The 16,773-nt window shown below is 36.9% G+C and overlaps 1 protein-coding gene across 1 annotated transcript; it reads left to right on the forward strand.

The window, feature by feature from the left end:
• The first annotated feature begins 865 nt into the window (after positions 1 to 865).
• Positions 866 to 16,112, forward strand: manba (mannosidase, beta A, lysosomal). Its single transcript, XM_084742795.1, has 17 exons — positions 866 to 1,224; positions 2,403 to 2,497; positions 2,581 to 2,686; positions 2,775 to 2,948; positions 4,666 to 4,789; positions 5,292 to 5,461; positions 5,754 to 5,864; positions 7,953 to 8,104; positions 8,339 to 8,456; positions 9,432 to 9,518; positions 10,134 to 10,301; positions 10,443 to 10,661; positions 10,965 to 11,129; positions 12,013 to 12,157; positions 12,442 to 12,584; positions 13,452 to 13,739; positions 15,090 to 16,112. Exons 1-17 carry the CDS (start codon positions 1,009 to 1,011, stop codon positions 15,312 to 15,314), a joined length of 2,706 nt encoding a protein of 901 aa, XP_084598921.1. The 5' UTR covers positions 866 to 1,008; the 3' UTR covers positions 15,315 to 16,112.
• Positions 16,113 to 16,773: the final 661 nt, after the last annotated feature.

Here is a 16,773-nt window from a genome sequence, read left to right on the forward strand (position 1 = left end):
CAGAAAAGGATTTTCAGTTTTTCCATGCAAAACAAAAATAGTGTATCACTGATTATAAAAAAATGAGCCAAAGATATAACTGAATAATGAATGAGAGCCAGGTCATCAGTTAAATCTAATGGTGTAATTACACCAGTTTGTAACACATTTTTCTGTGATGAATTTAAAATGTTTAAGTGAAAGTACATATGTATGATCAGCTAAAGGTACTTAAAGTATCAAAAGTAAAAGTACTCAAATACTTCGTATACTACTTGGTGTATTATTAGTCTAGATCTGTATCATATTGTGTAAGTATAAATATGTTTTATGTAAAATGTAACTAAATGTCAAAATAATCATGAAAAGGTAATAATTTCTTTTGAAATATGAGGTAGAAGTATGAAGGTGCATAGAAGGAAAATACTCAGGTAAAGCACAAGTACTTCCAAATTTTACTTAAGTACAGTACTTCAGTAAATGTACTACTATATTATTTTCCACCAAAAATAAATGTAGCTATGTAATAGTACCACATTTGCCTTCAAAATGCAATAGCATTAAGTATCACAAAATGTATGAAGTACAAGAACCTCAAAACTGTACAATACTTGAGTAAATGTACTTTTCTGCATTCCATCCAACATAATACTGGACAATAAAATCACTTTTCTGCAGTTTGCTGATATTATTAATATACTTGTATTTAATTTGGGCTTGTAGTGAAGTATTTTCAACGTGTGTTATCAGTAGTTTTACTTAAGTAAAAGGTATGAATACTTCCACTAGTATTGGTTGTGATTTTCTTTCAAATTCAGGCAAATCTTTACAAAACATGTCAGAAAATGTCGAACCCTTTTCGCGCCAACACTTGTTCCTCGTGCGACATCTCCCGGTCAGCTGACTTCCACGCGCGAGCGTCACATGACAAACACGGAAGAGCCCGTTCAGTTAACACAACAAACCCCAGATAGTACAGTTTTGAAGACTTTTCCCGGTATTTATCATGCCTAAAACAAACCACAAACTATGACTGCGTGTGGAAACATTTGTGTTTGTGTTTCTGGCGTTTTGTTGTGTTTGTTTCCTGGAGTTTTATCCGGATTTTCTTCAGTAACGGAACAGAAACAAACAGTGAGTCTGAACGGTAAATGGAGTCTCTCAAACTCCAACGGTTCAGTGTCACTTCCTGCAGAGGTGCCTGGATGTGTTCATTCAGCTCTTCAGCAGCAGGGATACATACAGGTAAATATATTATTGTATTTATATGAGGATATAACTACACCTTAATGTTTTTAGATGTTTCACCTTTACTTAGTTTCAGCACAGTACAGCAGTCATTTCATATCCAGTAAATCAATTAAATAAACCTTAACCTGACTCCTGCCAGAGCAAATACTGTATACTATAATGTTACTGTATATTTCTGCTAAACTATATTTCTTTGGGAACTGTTTGGACTGTTGTTTGTACAAAAGAAGTCATTTAAAGATGTCAGTTTGGGCTCTGGGAAAGTGTGATGAGCATTTTGTTGAATTTTTTTTTTTTTTTTTTTTTACATTTTATAGACTAACCAATCAATTGATTAATCATGACAATAATCTGCAGATTAATGTAATGAAAATAATTGTAAGTTTCAGCCCCATTTGGAAGTTAAATGCTATTTTTAAGTTTAATATATAGCCAAACTGCCTAAAAAATGTTCAGTAGTATGTAGCAGTGGTTCTCAAACTTCTGTTGATATGCCCCACCTTCAGAAGCTGAAAAAAGTTTATTCCCCCACACTCTACTGTTTTTTTTTCATAAATCATTAACAATAATAAACTGATTTCATGGGGGTTGAACTTTATTGAAATAAAGGTCAGTGTGATAACATCAGCAAACTCTTGTTTGATTTTCTTGTTTGATTTGATTTTCCCGACATAAATCATATTCGTTCAACTTTGTTTCACTCTGTATATCTTGTCATTCATACCGTCAAAGATAACATCGAAAGGGAAATCACAGAGGCCGTAGACAACATTGAGAACACATTACACTGCAAATAAAAACAAACACTTGTAGTACTTGCTGGATATTGTATCGGGGTAATCTCTGATAAAGGTTTCAGTATTTTCACTACAATTTTATTCCTGTCAATATACAGTTAAGAAGGCTGTGAAACACATTGAGATCTTCATGTGGGAATAAGTTATAAAGATTTTTCTCTTCTTTGGTGTTTGGCCGAACTCAAGACTTTGGCTACAGGCATATTTTTGGCATGAAAATGTCAGCACATGCTATATATATAATATTAGCAGCAGGTGTAGGTAAAACTAAACATTGAACACATTTGACAACCATAAACTAAAAGAGGAATTATATTAAATTACAATAAGTCATTCCTGCCAGTTAAATCCCTTTTTTTTAAACTTTACTTTCAGGACCCGTATTTCCGGTTCAATGATTTGTCTTATCGGTGGATCGCCTTTGACAACTGGACCTACACAACCACATTCACTGGTTCTACCCAGCTGAGGTCAGGATCATGATTTATATTACTTTTTAAAGGGTTTTCCGTGTCCTGTTCCTGACCCAGCTGTGTGTTCTCTGCACTAACAGGTCCAAACAGAAGGTGCTGCTGGTCTTTGATGGTGTCGACACTGTAGCATCAATTAGTCTCAATGGAGTCATTGTTGGAAAGACGGACAACATGTTTCGTGGATATGTAAGTTCACTGTAAAATAAGCATTACACCATGCAAAGTACACATTATTCTCATTATACATGATTTGTTTGCTGTTTTTGGTGTGCAGGACTTCCCAGTGAGAGACCTGCTGAAGGACGGGGACAATGTCCTGAAAGTCAGCTTATTGTCTCCAGTTCTTTATGCATCTGAGCGGAGGAGAGCTCATTCTGCCTACAGAGTTCCTCCTGAATGTCCTCCAGATGTCCAGAAGGGGGAATGCCATGTCAATTTCATCAGAAAAGTAAGTCTGTCCTCCTGCCACGGTTCACCTCTCCTCTGTAAAACTGAAAGTAAAATGATCTCAGTCAAAAAAGAAATAGATCCCAATCGTTTAAAGCTCCTCTAGTGCATCATAGGTGATATCATGGTGATGGGGAATGTCAGATGTAGGTCAAAAATGAGCAAACAATATTTTACAAAAGGCAGAGGAAGATGGTTTATGTTTAAATAAAAAAGGCATAAATAGTAATGTAATGTCTCTGCTCACCCAATTAGGTTATTAACTAGGCTGTTGACACTTAATAAATTGTTAATAAACAATTATAAACAAGTTATAAGACAGTTTTCATCAATGTGGGCTCACTTTTTGGCAAGATTCAGTTACTGCTACTAATTAATCTTGCCATGATTTACTAATATGTATAACTGGCAAATGGGAGCCTTATTGTAAAATGTAAAACACAAAGTAAACACCAAATAAAGTAAGATTACCAACTGTGTCGCACCTGAAGAAAATACCAATCATCTACTAATGTGGTATTTAATTTTCTATACTAGATGAAACTTTTTGACTATTTAGATGTACTGTTGGAGGTTAAATGCTTGTTACTTCATGACAAATACGTGATGACACTGACAGCTTTAAATGAGTGAGCTCATGAAGCAATAACATCTGAGGCTTGACACTACAGATAACTCTTGTCTCAGTATTTGGCAAGCAACAGGTCCTTTTTATCTAATGTGTTGTAACAGCTCATTAATGATTTCTAAGATATTTACAGCCTATTTTATAACTAATTGTAAACCGTTTATCAATCATTTATAAGGGAAGTCTTACTGTAAAATGGTACCTTCATTTCTTTTCTTTTGTTCATCCTCTGAAATTGTACTCTAAAAAGAAAACAAAATAGACAAAGTAAGGAGAAATACCAAAGTAAACACAGTTAGTAGTGGTGAATCAAATGTAATAACACTGTTACGGTTCTTTCAGCAGCAATGAGGAAGGAGTTCCACTTCCTTGTACTGGCAGAGCACTACACATTATTGTAAAGTAGGTCAGCGCCACGGCTGCGTCCAAAATTCCATATCAACATGCTGGTCAGTATGTTAAAACGGTGTGATTTTTTTTTTTTATGTATATTTTTTTTAGTACACCCAAAACCTTAGTATGAAAACAATGGTACATGAGGTGCGTACCGTTTCCAGGAAAATTTTACAGTGTGCAAGCACTGGAAGCCATGATGGCAAAAATATCCCACAATGCAGTGCAGTTGTGATGACAGCGACAACAACATAAAAGACAAAGGTGCACAGTGACCAAGGCAGCTCTGGTGCAACGTCAATGACGCTTCAATTTAAATGTCAGCAACTTTTCACTTTGCCAAGCGTGATATATTTTTTAAATTAGTTCATTGTTGGCACTGGTTACTATGGTTACATGTCTTCAAACAGCAAGGAGGCTGGTGACGTGATACGAGCTGAGTACCATAACTGACTTGAAGGTGAATTTGGAGACAAAGAAAATCATCATACCTAAAAAAAAATATTTATATGATTATTATTATTATTATATATATTTATGGACATGCACTTTTAGCTTGTTTGCAGGACCAAAACTGTGAAGCAAATTAATTTTTAAACAAAAGTTTAAAAAGTTTTATTAATTTTAGAGCACTCACATTTGAACCGTAATCACATCACTGTACATCTAAAATTCATTGTCCCTGTTTTTGTTGAAGGAGCAGAGCTCGTTCAGTTGGGACTGGGGGCCTTCGTTTCCCACGATGGGACTGTGGAGGGAAGTTCGACTGGAGGCGTTTGATGTCCTGCAGCTCATCCAGGTTTCCTCTGTTCCTCTATTCAGTACGTCCCAGCTCATCTTTATAAAACCTCTTCTTTGGCTAAAACTGCAAAAAAAAAAAAAAAAAGGAACAGTGTTAAACATTAACAGGGATGCTGTGAGGCAGAAGCGTCTCTCAAAAAACCTTTTAAATTATTTATCTATTGCATAAGATTTTCTGTTATTTAACCTCCCTCATTTATATACATGGAATGGACGGGTTTATTACAGGACTGTTGTATTAGACTCATTTAGTTTAAGGTCAGTTTACCTAATAAATTGATTTAATTTTATTTTGAAATCATGCATGCAAATGTAGAAAAACAAATATTACCCAGAGTTGTGCAACTGAGAAATATGTAGGATTTTGTCACTTTTCCAGAATAACTTAAAAGTTGTTGCATCTTTCCATTTTTCTTTGCTGCTAGCATTGCTTTGTCTCACCCCACTCATCCTGTGTGGAATATTTAAATGTATTTAGTTGTCTTTTTATTTACAGTCTGTATAATCTGTGTTTCTGTCCAGATTTCAGCGTCTCTCAGTGGAGAGTCCAGGTTGAGTTTCTTATTGATGCTGTTCAGACAACATACGGCCAAATCATCCTCTCCATACCTGAGCTGGGCTCAGAACAGACCTTCCTGACGCAGATTCTTCCAGGAAAGACCAAGAACAGCTTCACTCTGCACATCAACACGGTAACTGATGCAGTCTGGTCAAAATATCGTATGTGAAAATGACAGAGGAAAGGAATTTTCACCTGTGTTAAACAGGTATCAAAGAAGTACGGCTTCCCTATAAAAATGTTGGTTATCTCTGGCATAAGAAATGTATGTCGTTGCGGTTGTGTGAGCATCAGTCTTACTAAACCGTACTGAAACGTACCATGTTCCTATGAGCATGTTATAACAGCAGCCACACACGCTAAAAAGTCAGTTCCTCAGTGCCTGTGTCAAAGTTTTGAGACATTTTTCCTTCATCTTCTTCCAGAGTAGTGAGGTGAAGCTGTGGTGGCCCAACGGACACGGTGACCAACCCTTTTACCAGCTCGCTTTCAAAGGATTTCAGGACGGGTTTTTAGTCCTGAATACTGAGTCTAAGGTTAGAGTTCACTGTCTGTCAACACTTATTACTCTTCTCATATTTTATTGAGGCATTTAGCTGATGTGCAGCTAATTTGACACAAAACAAGAAATTTGTTTATTCATGATGTAGAGACAGTAATGGTTAATTATTGGTTATGCAGGGAAAATAACAAAGGAAAACAACAAAAGGTGTTCAACAGCAGCAGTGAAACTGAGAAGGTTGTCTTTCATGTTCCAGTCGAGTTGTTTAAAACTCTGGTGTTGTTTTGAACTCTTCTCCACCAAGATGATTTATTTGTTTGGTAAATCTTCTATGGGAGCCCTGAGAGGCAAGTGAGAAAAGATCTGATCTAAACTGTTTTCTGTCCAGTGACAGTGAGAGAAAAATAATATTTCTAAGTTCCTTCTAGGACCAGTACACAGGATTTAGTGGCATCTAGCAGTGAGTTTGCAGATTACAAACACCTGTGTGTATGTTGTGTTTCTCCCTCTGTTTTCACAGAGGAAAAAGGAACTTAGAAAAATGATTCTGGCAAAGCCTTGTTTCACCTGTCCTTAAGCCATAAACACAGAAAAGAAAAGAATTTAGATCAGACTTTGAAAATGAATCACCAGATTTTTTTTCCTCTCGGCTGCCTCTCAGGGGTTCTGTAATTCCACATGACAAGACACACAAAAAAGTTTAAGGAGCAGTATGTAGCAGTTGCATGCACAAAAAATCAGTACAGCAGTACAAATAGTGAGTTTGAATCCCTCTTTAATATATGATCTATTGTTGAGACTCAGGGGAAGCTCTGCAGGCTGCAGGAACGCTGCAGGAGCACAACATCGCAAGTTGACATTAACAAGCAATGATGAGTCCTCCACTTTAAGCTGATCAGCTGTTTATAACTGTCAGTTGTCTGTTGATGTAAAATTCAGCCTGTTATCCTAAAAACAAAAGCCCACTGCTCTGAAAACACACACTCTGCTTGTCTCACTGCCTGCCAGACTCAGACATACTGTTCAGTTTAACCATGATAAACATCTACTCCTTCTACAAGATTATTAATGATTCTTGTGACTCGTAAACAGACATGTACTTATTTGGTGAACAGTCGGCATTAATTTGAACTCTAATTAACATGAAACAGACAAACAAAAACAGTTATTCTGGCCTGGAATTCAAATTTCAAAGGAGGACACTGCAGCTGCAGCACTGATGTCAGAAAAGCGAGTGTTTCAGATTAACATGTTTCCATGATTTCTGATGACATATCATGGTCATTTCATGATTATTATTACAGTAAATATATTACAGGTTTCTCCTTTAAAAAGTCCAGTTTTGGTCTTTCTGTCCAAGATCATTTCCATAATTCAGCTGTAAAAGTACAAGTACAGTAAATATGGGTATGAAATATGGTCAAACATATAATATACATCTATAAAACAGTAAAATTAAAGAAAATCTTACTGCGACACATCCTCCATCACCTACTATACTACAGTTCACACACACTGATTATACACTGATTAGTTGTGATGTAACACCTTGACTATATGATAATAAAAATTTAGAATAGAATAAAGATATTTATCACAATATTAAAAAACAAAGAAAATTGATAATTTGAACAAAATGTCCTTTACTAAATAATGAATGTGATGTGTGCAGCATTTTTATTTTTCCTTTTAACTTAAGTGGTTCTGCTCTTTATCTTTAATAAAATAAAACAAAAGTATCCAGCCAAAAAACTGGCATCAACGAATGCTTGAATTATTTTTGTACAACTGCAAAACAAAAACAACGCAACAGGCATTTTTAAAAATAAAATGCACATAATGAACTAAAACAGTTAACCATTTAATGTCACAGGAGAAATCACCATAGTCTGGCACAGTATTAAAATATTTTTTATTGCGATATTCAAGATATTGTTGCCAACATGGTATTTCTCCAGTCTTAAGTTTATATTTTCACACCCACTGTTCTTTATTTAAATTACTGGTGTGTCAGTGTTGAAGGTCGTCGCTCACATGTACCACAGAGATGAAACTAAATTCACAGATCTGTGCTTTTTTTGCACCTAAAGTCTCAGCGTTTTCATGAAAATGTCTCCTGCAGGTGTATTTTCGCACAGTAGAACTTGTCCAGGAGCCAATCATTGCGTCTCCAGGGCTGAGCTTTTATTTCCGCATCAATGGGAAGCCAATCTTCCTCAAAGGCTCTAACTGGATCCCGGCCCACTCCTTCCAGGACCGAGTCACCCCCGCTGTGTGAGTTTAGTTTGAAAAGCTGCTTTTTAAATTGTTGCACTTGAGGGGAATACCGATCGCTAATTATGATAATATTGTAACAGAAACAATTTCTCCTCTTTTTCTCCTTTCTCTGTCTTTATATAGATTATTTTCTGATTTAGAATCACAGTACGGACGTAGAATTGTAGCAGGAGTTTTGACCTTGTTGAATACATGAATCCTGAAGCTGTCTGCTCTCTGCTCATCCTGCAGTTTGAGGAACTTGCTGCAGTCGGCTGTGGATGCTAACATGAACGCCCTCAGAGTCTGGGGAGGAGGAGTGTATGAACAGGATCTTTTCTACAGCATCTGTGATGAGTTGGGAATCATGGTAACTACTGTCATCCTCTAGTACAGGATTTTATGTTAAAGTTGGCCCGCCAGATGTTTCTAGAAAAAAAAAAAAAAAAAAGATAAGGAAAGAAAATTATTTTGTGAACTATTTTGATAATACATGAATCATTTCTGTTCCTTTACTTTCAGCTTCTTAAATGTGAGGATTTGCTACTTTTCTTTGTCATTTTTGAAAATAATAATAAACGAAGAGTCTCTGGGTTTTGGACGGTTGTTTGGACAAAAGAAGGAATTTAAAGACGTCACTTTGAGCTCTTGGAAACTCTTATGAGCATTTCTTAGAATTGTTTTTGACATTTTATAGATGAAAAACAATAATCGATTAATTGAGGAAATAATTGGCAAAGTAATCGATAATGAATTCAATTGTTAGTTGCAGTCCAAATTGTAGGCAGAGACAGAATTATGTTGGCAAATCTTGGAGGCAGCAGCAAAAGAAAAGAGCACAAAACCCCTGCGTCTGCACGCATCACCTTCTAAAAAGTACATTTTTAAAAACTTAAGAACAAAATTATGTCTATGCTGTTTTATTTTTTGTACAGTATAAGTATAATCCTCTTTTCATGCATGGGAGAGCAAATTTCTCAGGCAAGTTGCAGGTGGAATGTTAATGTAATGTTAATGTAATTTGTTTGTTTAATTAAATGGAAGAAGAATAATTATAAAAATCGGAAAAAACAAGAACTTCCAGGAATAGCCTGTAGTTCTGTCCTTAGAACAACAGATTTTGCAGCAGAACTCAGCGTTCTCGATAAACATAGCGCAAGGCTACAGATTTAGTACTTCAAGTACCACATTTACCATCAACACTGACATGAAAAGTGGTGAACTGTCCCTTTAAGGATAGATGACTGTATTTCTGTATGATTTTTTGATTGTGTAACACGACTATGACTCATGAACATATTGTCGAACAGATGGAAGCTCAAAGTGTTCAGATGTTTGTCTGCAGGTTTGGCAGGACTTCATGTTTGCGTGTGCGATGTATCCGACTGAGGACGACTTCATACAGACGGTCAGAGAGGAGGTCATCCAGCAGGTGAGCCCTCCGCTTATTTATTTATTTATTATTAATGTATTTATTGTTTCAGAAGATGTCGTATCTGGACACTATATTGGTGATTCTCGTGAACCTTTATTGACCAGGTCCAAGTACAACTTTACCAAAACAGCATTGCAGGATAAAGGTTTTTTTTTCACATAATATTCATTATTATTAAACAAAATACCTAAAATTATTGTGTCTGCACTAAATTTTCCTCATTACCGCAACGCAAACCCAAGCAACCCTCCCAATTTTCCCTGGACATTCCTGTTTTTCACCACTCTGTCCTTACTTCAAATGTATGGTTTTGAAATTCTCCCTATTTTTGAGGTCTAAAGTTTGGCAAGTATGGTGCAACATGACTTCATCTTCCTATGAAAAGTACCCCACATGGAAAAATGAAGAGAAATGGTATTTCACAATAAGTATTTGTATCCAAATTTAGTTAAATCAAAACACATTTAGCAGAGGGTTTAAAATGCCATCAAAAATAACAATCAATAAGTGTAGCAGCATTTAAAGCTGTTTTTTAAGTTTCCCAAAAGTTGTTGTTGCATCCTGCACTGGTAGGAAACGTACTCAGTTTTGTTTTGTGTTTTTACTCGTCAGGTTCAGCGCCTCAAGTCTCATCCTTCCATCATAATCTGGAGCGGGAATAATGAAAACGAAGCTGCTCTGGCGACAGACTGGTTCAGCATCCCAGTTTCCCAGAAGCCTACGTATCTAAAGGACTATGTGACGCTTTATGTGAACAACATCAGGGCGATTGTTCAGGAGGTGAGAGTCAAATCATGTGTCGTGTTTAAGAAAAATTGTCAGAATTCATGTTTGAAAAAGTTACGGATTACATGGTTGAAAGTTTATTAAAAGCCTGTAGAAACAAAAGGATAAGAGTTGACTGTCTAATATCTCGTTCAGGAGGATCAGAGTCGCCCGTTTCTCGTCTCCAGTCCAACAAACGGAGCAGAATCGGAGCAGGAAGGATGGGTGGCAGCGAACCCCTACGACCTTCACTACGGGGACACACATTTCTACAGCTACGTCCTGGACTGCTGGGACTGGAGGACTTTCCCCCGAACACGTTTCGCCTCTGAATACGGCTTCCAGTCCTGGCCGTCCTTCTACACCCTGCAGCCGGTGACTGAACAAAACCCCCCCTTTTGTTTTTGATGTATACTCAAAATGCGATAGGGGAGATGCTACTAAAAATTTTAACCAATAGATACCACCGTGATGATTAGCAAGTACCGTTTTAGTGTAGTTGGCGGTATTCAAATTATCTCATACTCAATTTGTGGGTAATTTTTAAGAAATTTTAAATATATTACTTGGTAATAACCACCTGTTGACAATGAAATTATGGGACCTGGAAACTGAATTGTTACGAGCTTTACAAAAAACACATCTTGCCCTTAGTTTGAAAGTTCTCATGTGTTTCAGGTTTCCACAAAAGACGACTGGAGCTACGACAGTAACTTCACTTCCCATCGTCAGCACCACGAGAACGGGAACCAGCAGATGTTGCTGCAGGCTGCGCTGCACTTCAACCTGCCGAACTCCACAGATCCATTGAAGAGATTCACAGATACTCTCTACGTCACTCAGGTAAAACACACAAACCACCCTCACCTCATGTCCGACTGTGCAGACTGTACAGCAGCTCCAGATGGTTTTTTAAAAATATGGACTTCAGCACCTGCAAATTACATAACATGAAAACTGTACATTTATGTTTACCAGTCTGAGGAGACAGCGAGCTCAGTTTTCTCTGGATGGAGTGTTGATCACGCCTGTAAAGCTGAAGGTTTTGCACTTTAGTATTAAAACTCAAACACTCAAAACTGCAGGCTTCATGTGTAGAATGAAGTTTCTTAAATGTGCTCCAATAGGCCTTTTTCAGAGGAACATTTGGACATGTTGCAGGAGGAAAAGCATAATAAATAATAAAAATTTGCAGTGGCTGAATACCATTTAGATACTTCATAGTGCTGCGGCCTAAAATGCCTGATTTCACAGCAGCTTTTCAAAAACAAATGTGATGCATGTTGCAGAGTTTTTGTGTGTTTTTTTTGTTTGTTTTTTTGCAATGAAATTCTTCCTTTTAATCCTTTTTTGCTTTTTGTATATATCATTAAAAATCAAAAGCAGCTTGTTCCAGGGAGAATGAAACCACACTCTGAGTGCTCTACATAGCCTCACCAAAAAAGCTCAGGATTACAAAATTTCTAACAAAATATGATTTAAATGGGGGATATTCCACCAAGAAACAAAAACGTTTTTTTGAGCCCAAACTTAAAACAAGCATAAATGTTTTTTAAAAAAAACAGGTTACTGCCATTAAGTGCGAGATCAGTCTTTTGTTGTTTTGGTCTGGTTTTGTTTTTCTTTTGTTTTTTTAAATAGAGGTTAAATAATTTTACAATATTGTCAAAACGTGTTGGGAAACTGATCATTTCAACACTGATTTTTGATCGTATTTCATGTCCAGGTCATGCAGGCTCAGTGTGTGAAGACTCAGACTGAGTTTTACCGGCGAAGTCAGAGTGAGATCATCGAGGGCAAAGGTCACACTATGGGCGCTCTTTACTGGCAGCTAAATGATATCTGGCAGGCGCCTTCCTGGTCATCGATCGGTGAGTGAACGCTGACTCAACAGACACAGTTTTCACTGATACCTTGTTTGCCATTTTTTTGTTGAGCTTGTTTATATTTTTGGACTTCAGCATTAGTAGTGGCATTGAGAAAGTGCAAGTTTATCCATCATCTATATATATAATTTGTTATGTAATGAATATAATTATGATAACTTGGGATTAAAGGTCACTATTGTAAAATAATCATATATATCATTTCCTGTGTGTGTGTGTGTGTGTGTGTGTGTGTGTGTGTGTGTGTGTGTGTGTGTGTGTGTGCACAGAGTTTGGTGGGAAGTGGAAAATGCTGCATTATTTCGCACAGAATTTCTTTTCTGCCGTCCTTCCTGTTGCCTTTGAGGATAACGACATGTTGTTCATCTACGCCGTCTCAGACCTGAGTCACGACCTGAAGCTCAGAGCTGTGGTATGTTTTGTTAACTGTCTCTCTAACAACATTCATTTTGCAAACGTTTTTGTCCAAATGACTAGAAAATGCATTAAAGCTACTAAAACTTCCAGACTATTCACTCCAAAGGAACAACATCTGCATGTTATATAAAAAAATTGAAGTGCATCCCATCCCAAACCAATGACTGAAAGCATTTTGAGTGAAACTGTACAAGTGCACGCACTTTCTACATAACGCAAAAACTAGAACTAGAACAAAAAGATCATCATTCTTGAATCTGTGTGCTGCTAAGAGATCAGACTGTCCATGCACAAAGTAGAGAAAGTACAAAACAAATAAAAGAAAAACAATGAAAATACAGATCTGACTTCAATAACTTCATGAGTCACAAACCTTAGCAGAAACAAACACTTGCGTTGTTATTTTGTGTATTTGGTTGTGCTGTGTGTTCTTGCGTGTGTTTCTGAATTTTGTTGCGTGTAATATCATGTGCAACAAGAGACTATTTATCTACATTCCTCATCACATGTAAATGCTTTTAAATTGATTTGTAGATCATTTGAACACTAAATTTACACAGATGGTAATAGCAGTTTTTCTCATATCTTTATCTTCACCATTTCAGTGATGTGCAACATCTGCTTTTAATTAAAGTGGTTGATTTTGGAGACCAATGTCGACAAAAGCACCAGTTTTTCCACCTCCATAACTATAAAATATACACTCAAAAATAGAAATAATTTAAGAAAAATCTCCTCCTGCTTCCCTTTAACTGGCTAACCCCATCAGTATTGAACTGAGACTGTTTCATAACCAGTTAAAAACTCCTCGGTGTTTGTTTAAATGTGTGGTCACTGGTTTGATGTTGCTCTGATACATCAGCAGAGACGAGTTCATTCTCTTGTCGATCAGGTGACTGTGTACTCGTGGACTGATCTGGATCCAGTGTGCACACTGAAGTCGGACCTGCTCCTGCTCCCCGGAGGCAGCGCTGCAGCCATTTATAAACAGCCTGTCGCCGCCCTGCTGGCGGGATGTGGACGCTGCACCCGCCTCACCTGCCTGCTCACCTTCCACCTGAAGGACAGCAGCGGACAGCAGGGTCCCGCCAACCACCACTTCCTCTGCTCACCCAAAGACGCTCAGGGACTACAGAGACCAAACATCACAGTAAGACATTTATTGTATACAATAAACTTTAATTTAATCATACACAGATTTTAAGTATTGCATTGATGCAGTGGTGGAATAGTCCATTAATTTATAATGTGCAGGGGGTTGACACATGGACAATTATAAAAGAGGCACTGCATTATTTTTTAATGTTATATATCTAAACATTATAATAAATCTGTAGCTATTAGGGACCGTTGTAGCTGGGAGACCTGAGGCAGTTGCCTGTACTGCTGTGAACAGGGTAAGCAGCAAAATGTTTTAGCCACCTAAGAAAAAGGCCCATTTACACACTACTATATTTAGAATATTTTCACAGCTTTACCTTGCTGTCAGGAGGCTTTTTCTGACAGAAAACTGCTGTCATATACGCCAAATATCACTCTCTCCAAACCAACCAGAACTCCATTAGCAAAATTACTCATTTTACCTCACAGAACAGGGTACTTGTTGGTCTACTGCTGCCTCGATCGGTTAGATTGTTTGTGTTATTGTGTGACTTTAGTGTTTTAAAAGGTAAGGTTGGACTCACCAAAGTCACACAACAACACAAATAAGTTAACTAATTGAGGACGCTACAGACCAGTAACTCCTGTGTCCTGAGAGGTAAAATTACTCATTTTCTCAGTGGGATTTGGTTGAAAGAGAGAATTAATTTCTCAACATTGTTATTACGGTTAACACTACAATATAAAACAAAAATTAAATAATCAGCGGTGGACAAAGTACTCAACCCCAGTACTTGAGTCAAAGTATAGATACTCCTGGTCAAATATTTGACTTCCAGAGAGAAACAAACCATTTCCAAATTATTCCATTAAACAGAGTATTTAAAATGTTGATCTGACTTCATTTGTGCAGCATTTTTGCTTTTATTTTGACAGTGACAGTAGAGATAAAGACAGGAAATGTTTGGGAGAAGTTAGCCGAGGGCTTTCTGCCAGAAAAGTAAAAATAATCAAAGAAAAAAAACACCTGAGGATAAAAAGTCACTTAAGTCAAAAAATAATAAGCTTCACATGGGCATCTAACCCAAGTCTCCTGGATGCACCGCACTCACCCCTTTCATCCGTCACAACCTGCTCCCTTTGAGGACTTTGTCGCTCTTTAAACTATGTCACTTGACTTCTTAAAGCCTTTCAGATAGTTGTCTGAGCTTTCTGACAAAAGATATCTGCCAGAAAGGGCTTTTTGGCAGAAAGTCCTGAGGTCTAACTTCTCCCATGGGCAAAATGCCTCAAGAATGAGGAAGGGAAAACAAGCAACAAAGGTACCAGACACACTGTTGATCAGACTTGGACTAAATTGGGAACTTAAAGATGTAGCCACTCATTTTACTCCCTGCAGGCGAAGGTGCAGGAGGATGAGACAGGATACTCTGTCACTCTCCACTCTTCCTCTGTGGCTCCGTTCGTCTGGCTCGATGCAGGAAACATCCCTGGACGCTTCAGCTCCAACGGCTTCCTGATGGTTTCTAGAAACAGGATGGTCAGTTTTAACGCGTGGCGTCCCACCAGCGTCGCAGAACTCTCCAGATCCCTCACCATCAAATCTTTAACAGACGTATACTGACCTGAGACCAGCCAGCCTGCATGTCAAGGCCCACCACAGTGCACAGGATGAATGTCCTTTTAAAGGTGCCTTTGATAGAGATACTCTGGCTTTTGATTGACGGAGGTATTTTTGGACTGAAGCTGATGAAGATTATAATTTTTTGCCAACTTTCTGAATGTTTGAATTTGTTTTTTTGTCAAACGATCAGAGCAGAAACGTCTTGGGAAACCGCAGAGTTATTTTAGGTGGGTTTGCAGCTCTTGACAGAAGGAAGATCCACTGTATTCAGTCACTAGCAGGGAAACTGTGACACACAACGAGCCTGTACATGAAACATTCATTCACTCCAACGCCGTCACACAGAGGAATGAAATGTGCAGAGACTAATACAACTTTAATGAGGTGCACAAGATGAACTGGCCAGTATTAACACGGCAGTGTCGACATCCATATTTCTTTAGCTATTGAAGGAAAATGATAATTAATTATCAAGTGAAACTCATCATTAGGCCAATAAAATTCAGTCTTTACAGTGACACTGATCGCTCACGTCCTGCACCTGCACCCATGTCTTTCAGAGAAAAGACATGTAATCTGAACTGGATTTGATCTTACAGATGATTTTGTTGTGAACTGAAAATTTTTACCTTTTGTGTTTTTTGCTTTTTTTGCACATCTCACATCTGGAGGACTGAAACCGCCAAAATCAAAAATAAATAAATAATTATACAGGTGACTCAATAAATAAATTAATATGCCATTAAAGGAATCAAAATAATATAAAAAATATAAATGTATACATTTATATAAAGTGACATTGATATAGTGATATATCTTTTATTTTTTATTTGTTGTAATTCCTGTATTTATTAACTTCCCCGTTTAATTTTGCTTTTTATTTATTAATTTATTCACTCTTTTTACATAAGAAAGCAGAACTGCATAAAAAATGTTTATGGAAATAAATGTGGGGAAATGCAAAGGGAAAATATACATAAATAAATACATTTAAAAATGAATATATTTCTGAATAAAATGGAAAATTAAATGGGAATGTAAATTAACAGGGGAATTAATACAAAGGTAAATAAATACAGAGGGAATTAAAACAAATATTGATGTATTTGAGCTCATTTAATATTACTTTCTGTGCATTTAATGGTATTAATTGATTTATTCATTTATATATTTTATTGTTCCTGATTTGGCCATTTCTGTCCTCCATATACTTCATATAATGAACAGAACAAAGACACCATGGGTGTGTTGTGTTTTGTACAGTGTTGTCCAAAATATGTTTTGTAATTGTGCTTAATTTAGAGAAAGTTGTAGTGCTTTTTTTTTTAAAATTAAAGTATTTTATTTGATGATGAGGGTTAAAAATACTACTTGCCAATGATTCAGTGTTTCAACAATAAAAAATTAAACATATAAATATAGATACTTTTTAAAGGGTTGAGGGTTGGGTTTAGTTTTT

The sequence above is a fragment of the Lutjanus erythropterus genome, chromosome 18 (genome assembly GCF_056507025.1).
Source record: "Lutjanus erythropterus isolate fLutEry1 chromosome 18, fLutEry1.hap2, whole genome shotgun sequence".
Lineage (NCBI taxonomy): Eukaryota > Metazoa > Chordata > Actinopteri > Lutjaniformes > Lutjanidae > Lutjanus > Lutjanus erythropterus.

Excerpts from the sequence above, each read along its gene's own strand:
- manba (XM_084742795.1), top strand. The coding sequence starts at position 1,009 with ATGACTGCGTGTGGAAACATTTGTGTTTGTGTTTCTGGCGTTTTGTTG. Across the intron at positions 4,790-5,291 it reads TTCCTCTGTTCCTCTATTCA|ATTTCAGCGTCTCTCAGTGG; the intron begins GTACGTCCCAGC and ends GTTTCTGTCCAG. Across the intron at positions 5,865-7,952 it reads TCCTGAATACTGAGTCTAAG|GTGTATTTTCGCACAGTAGA; the intron begins GTTAGAGTTCAC and ends TGTCTCCTGCAG.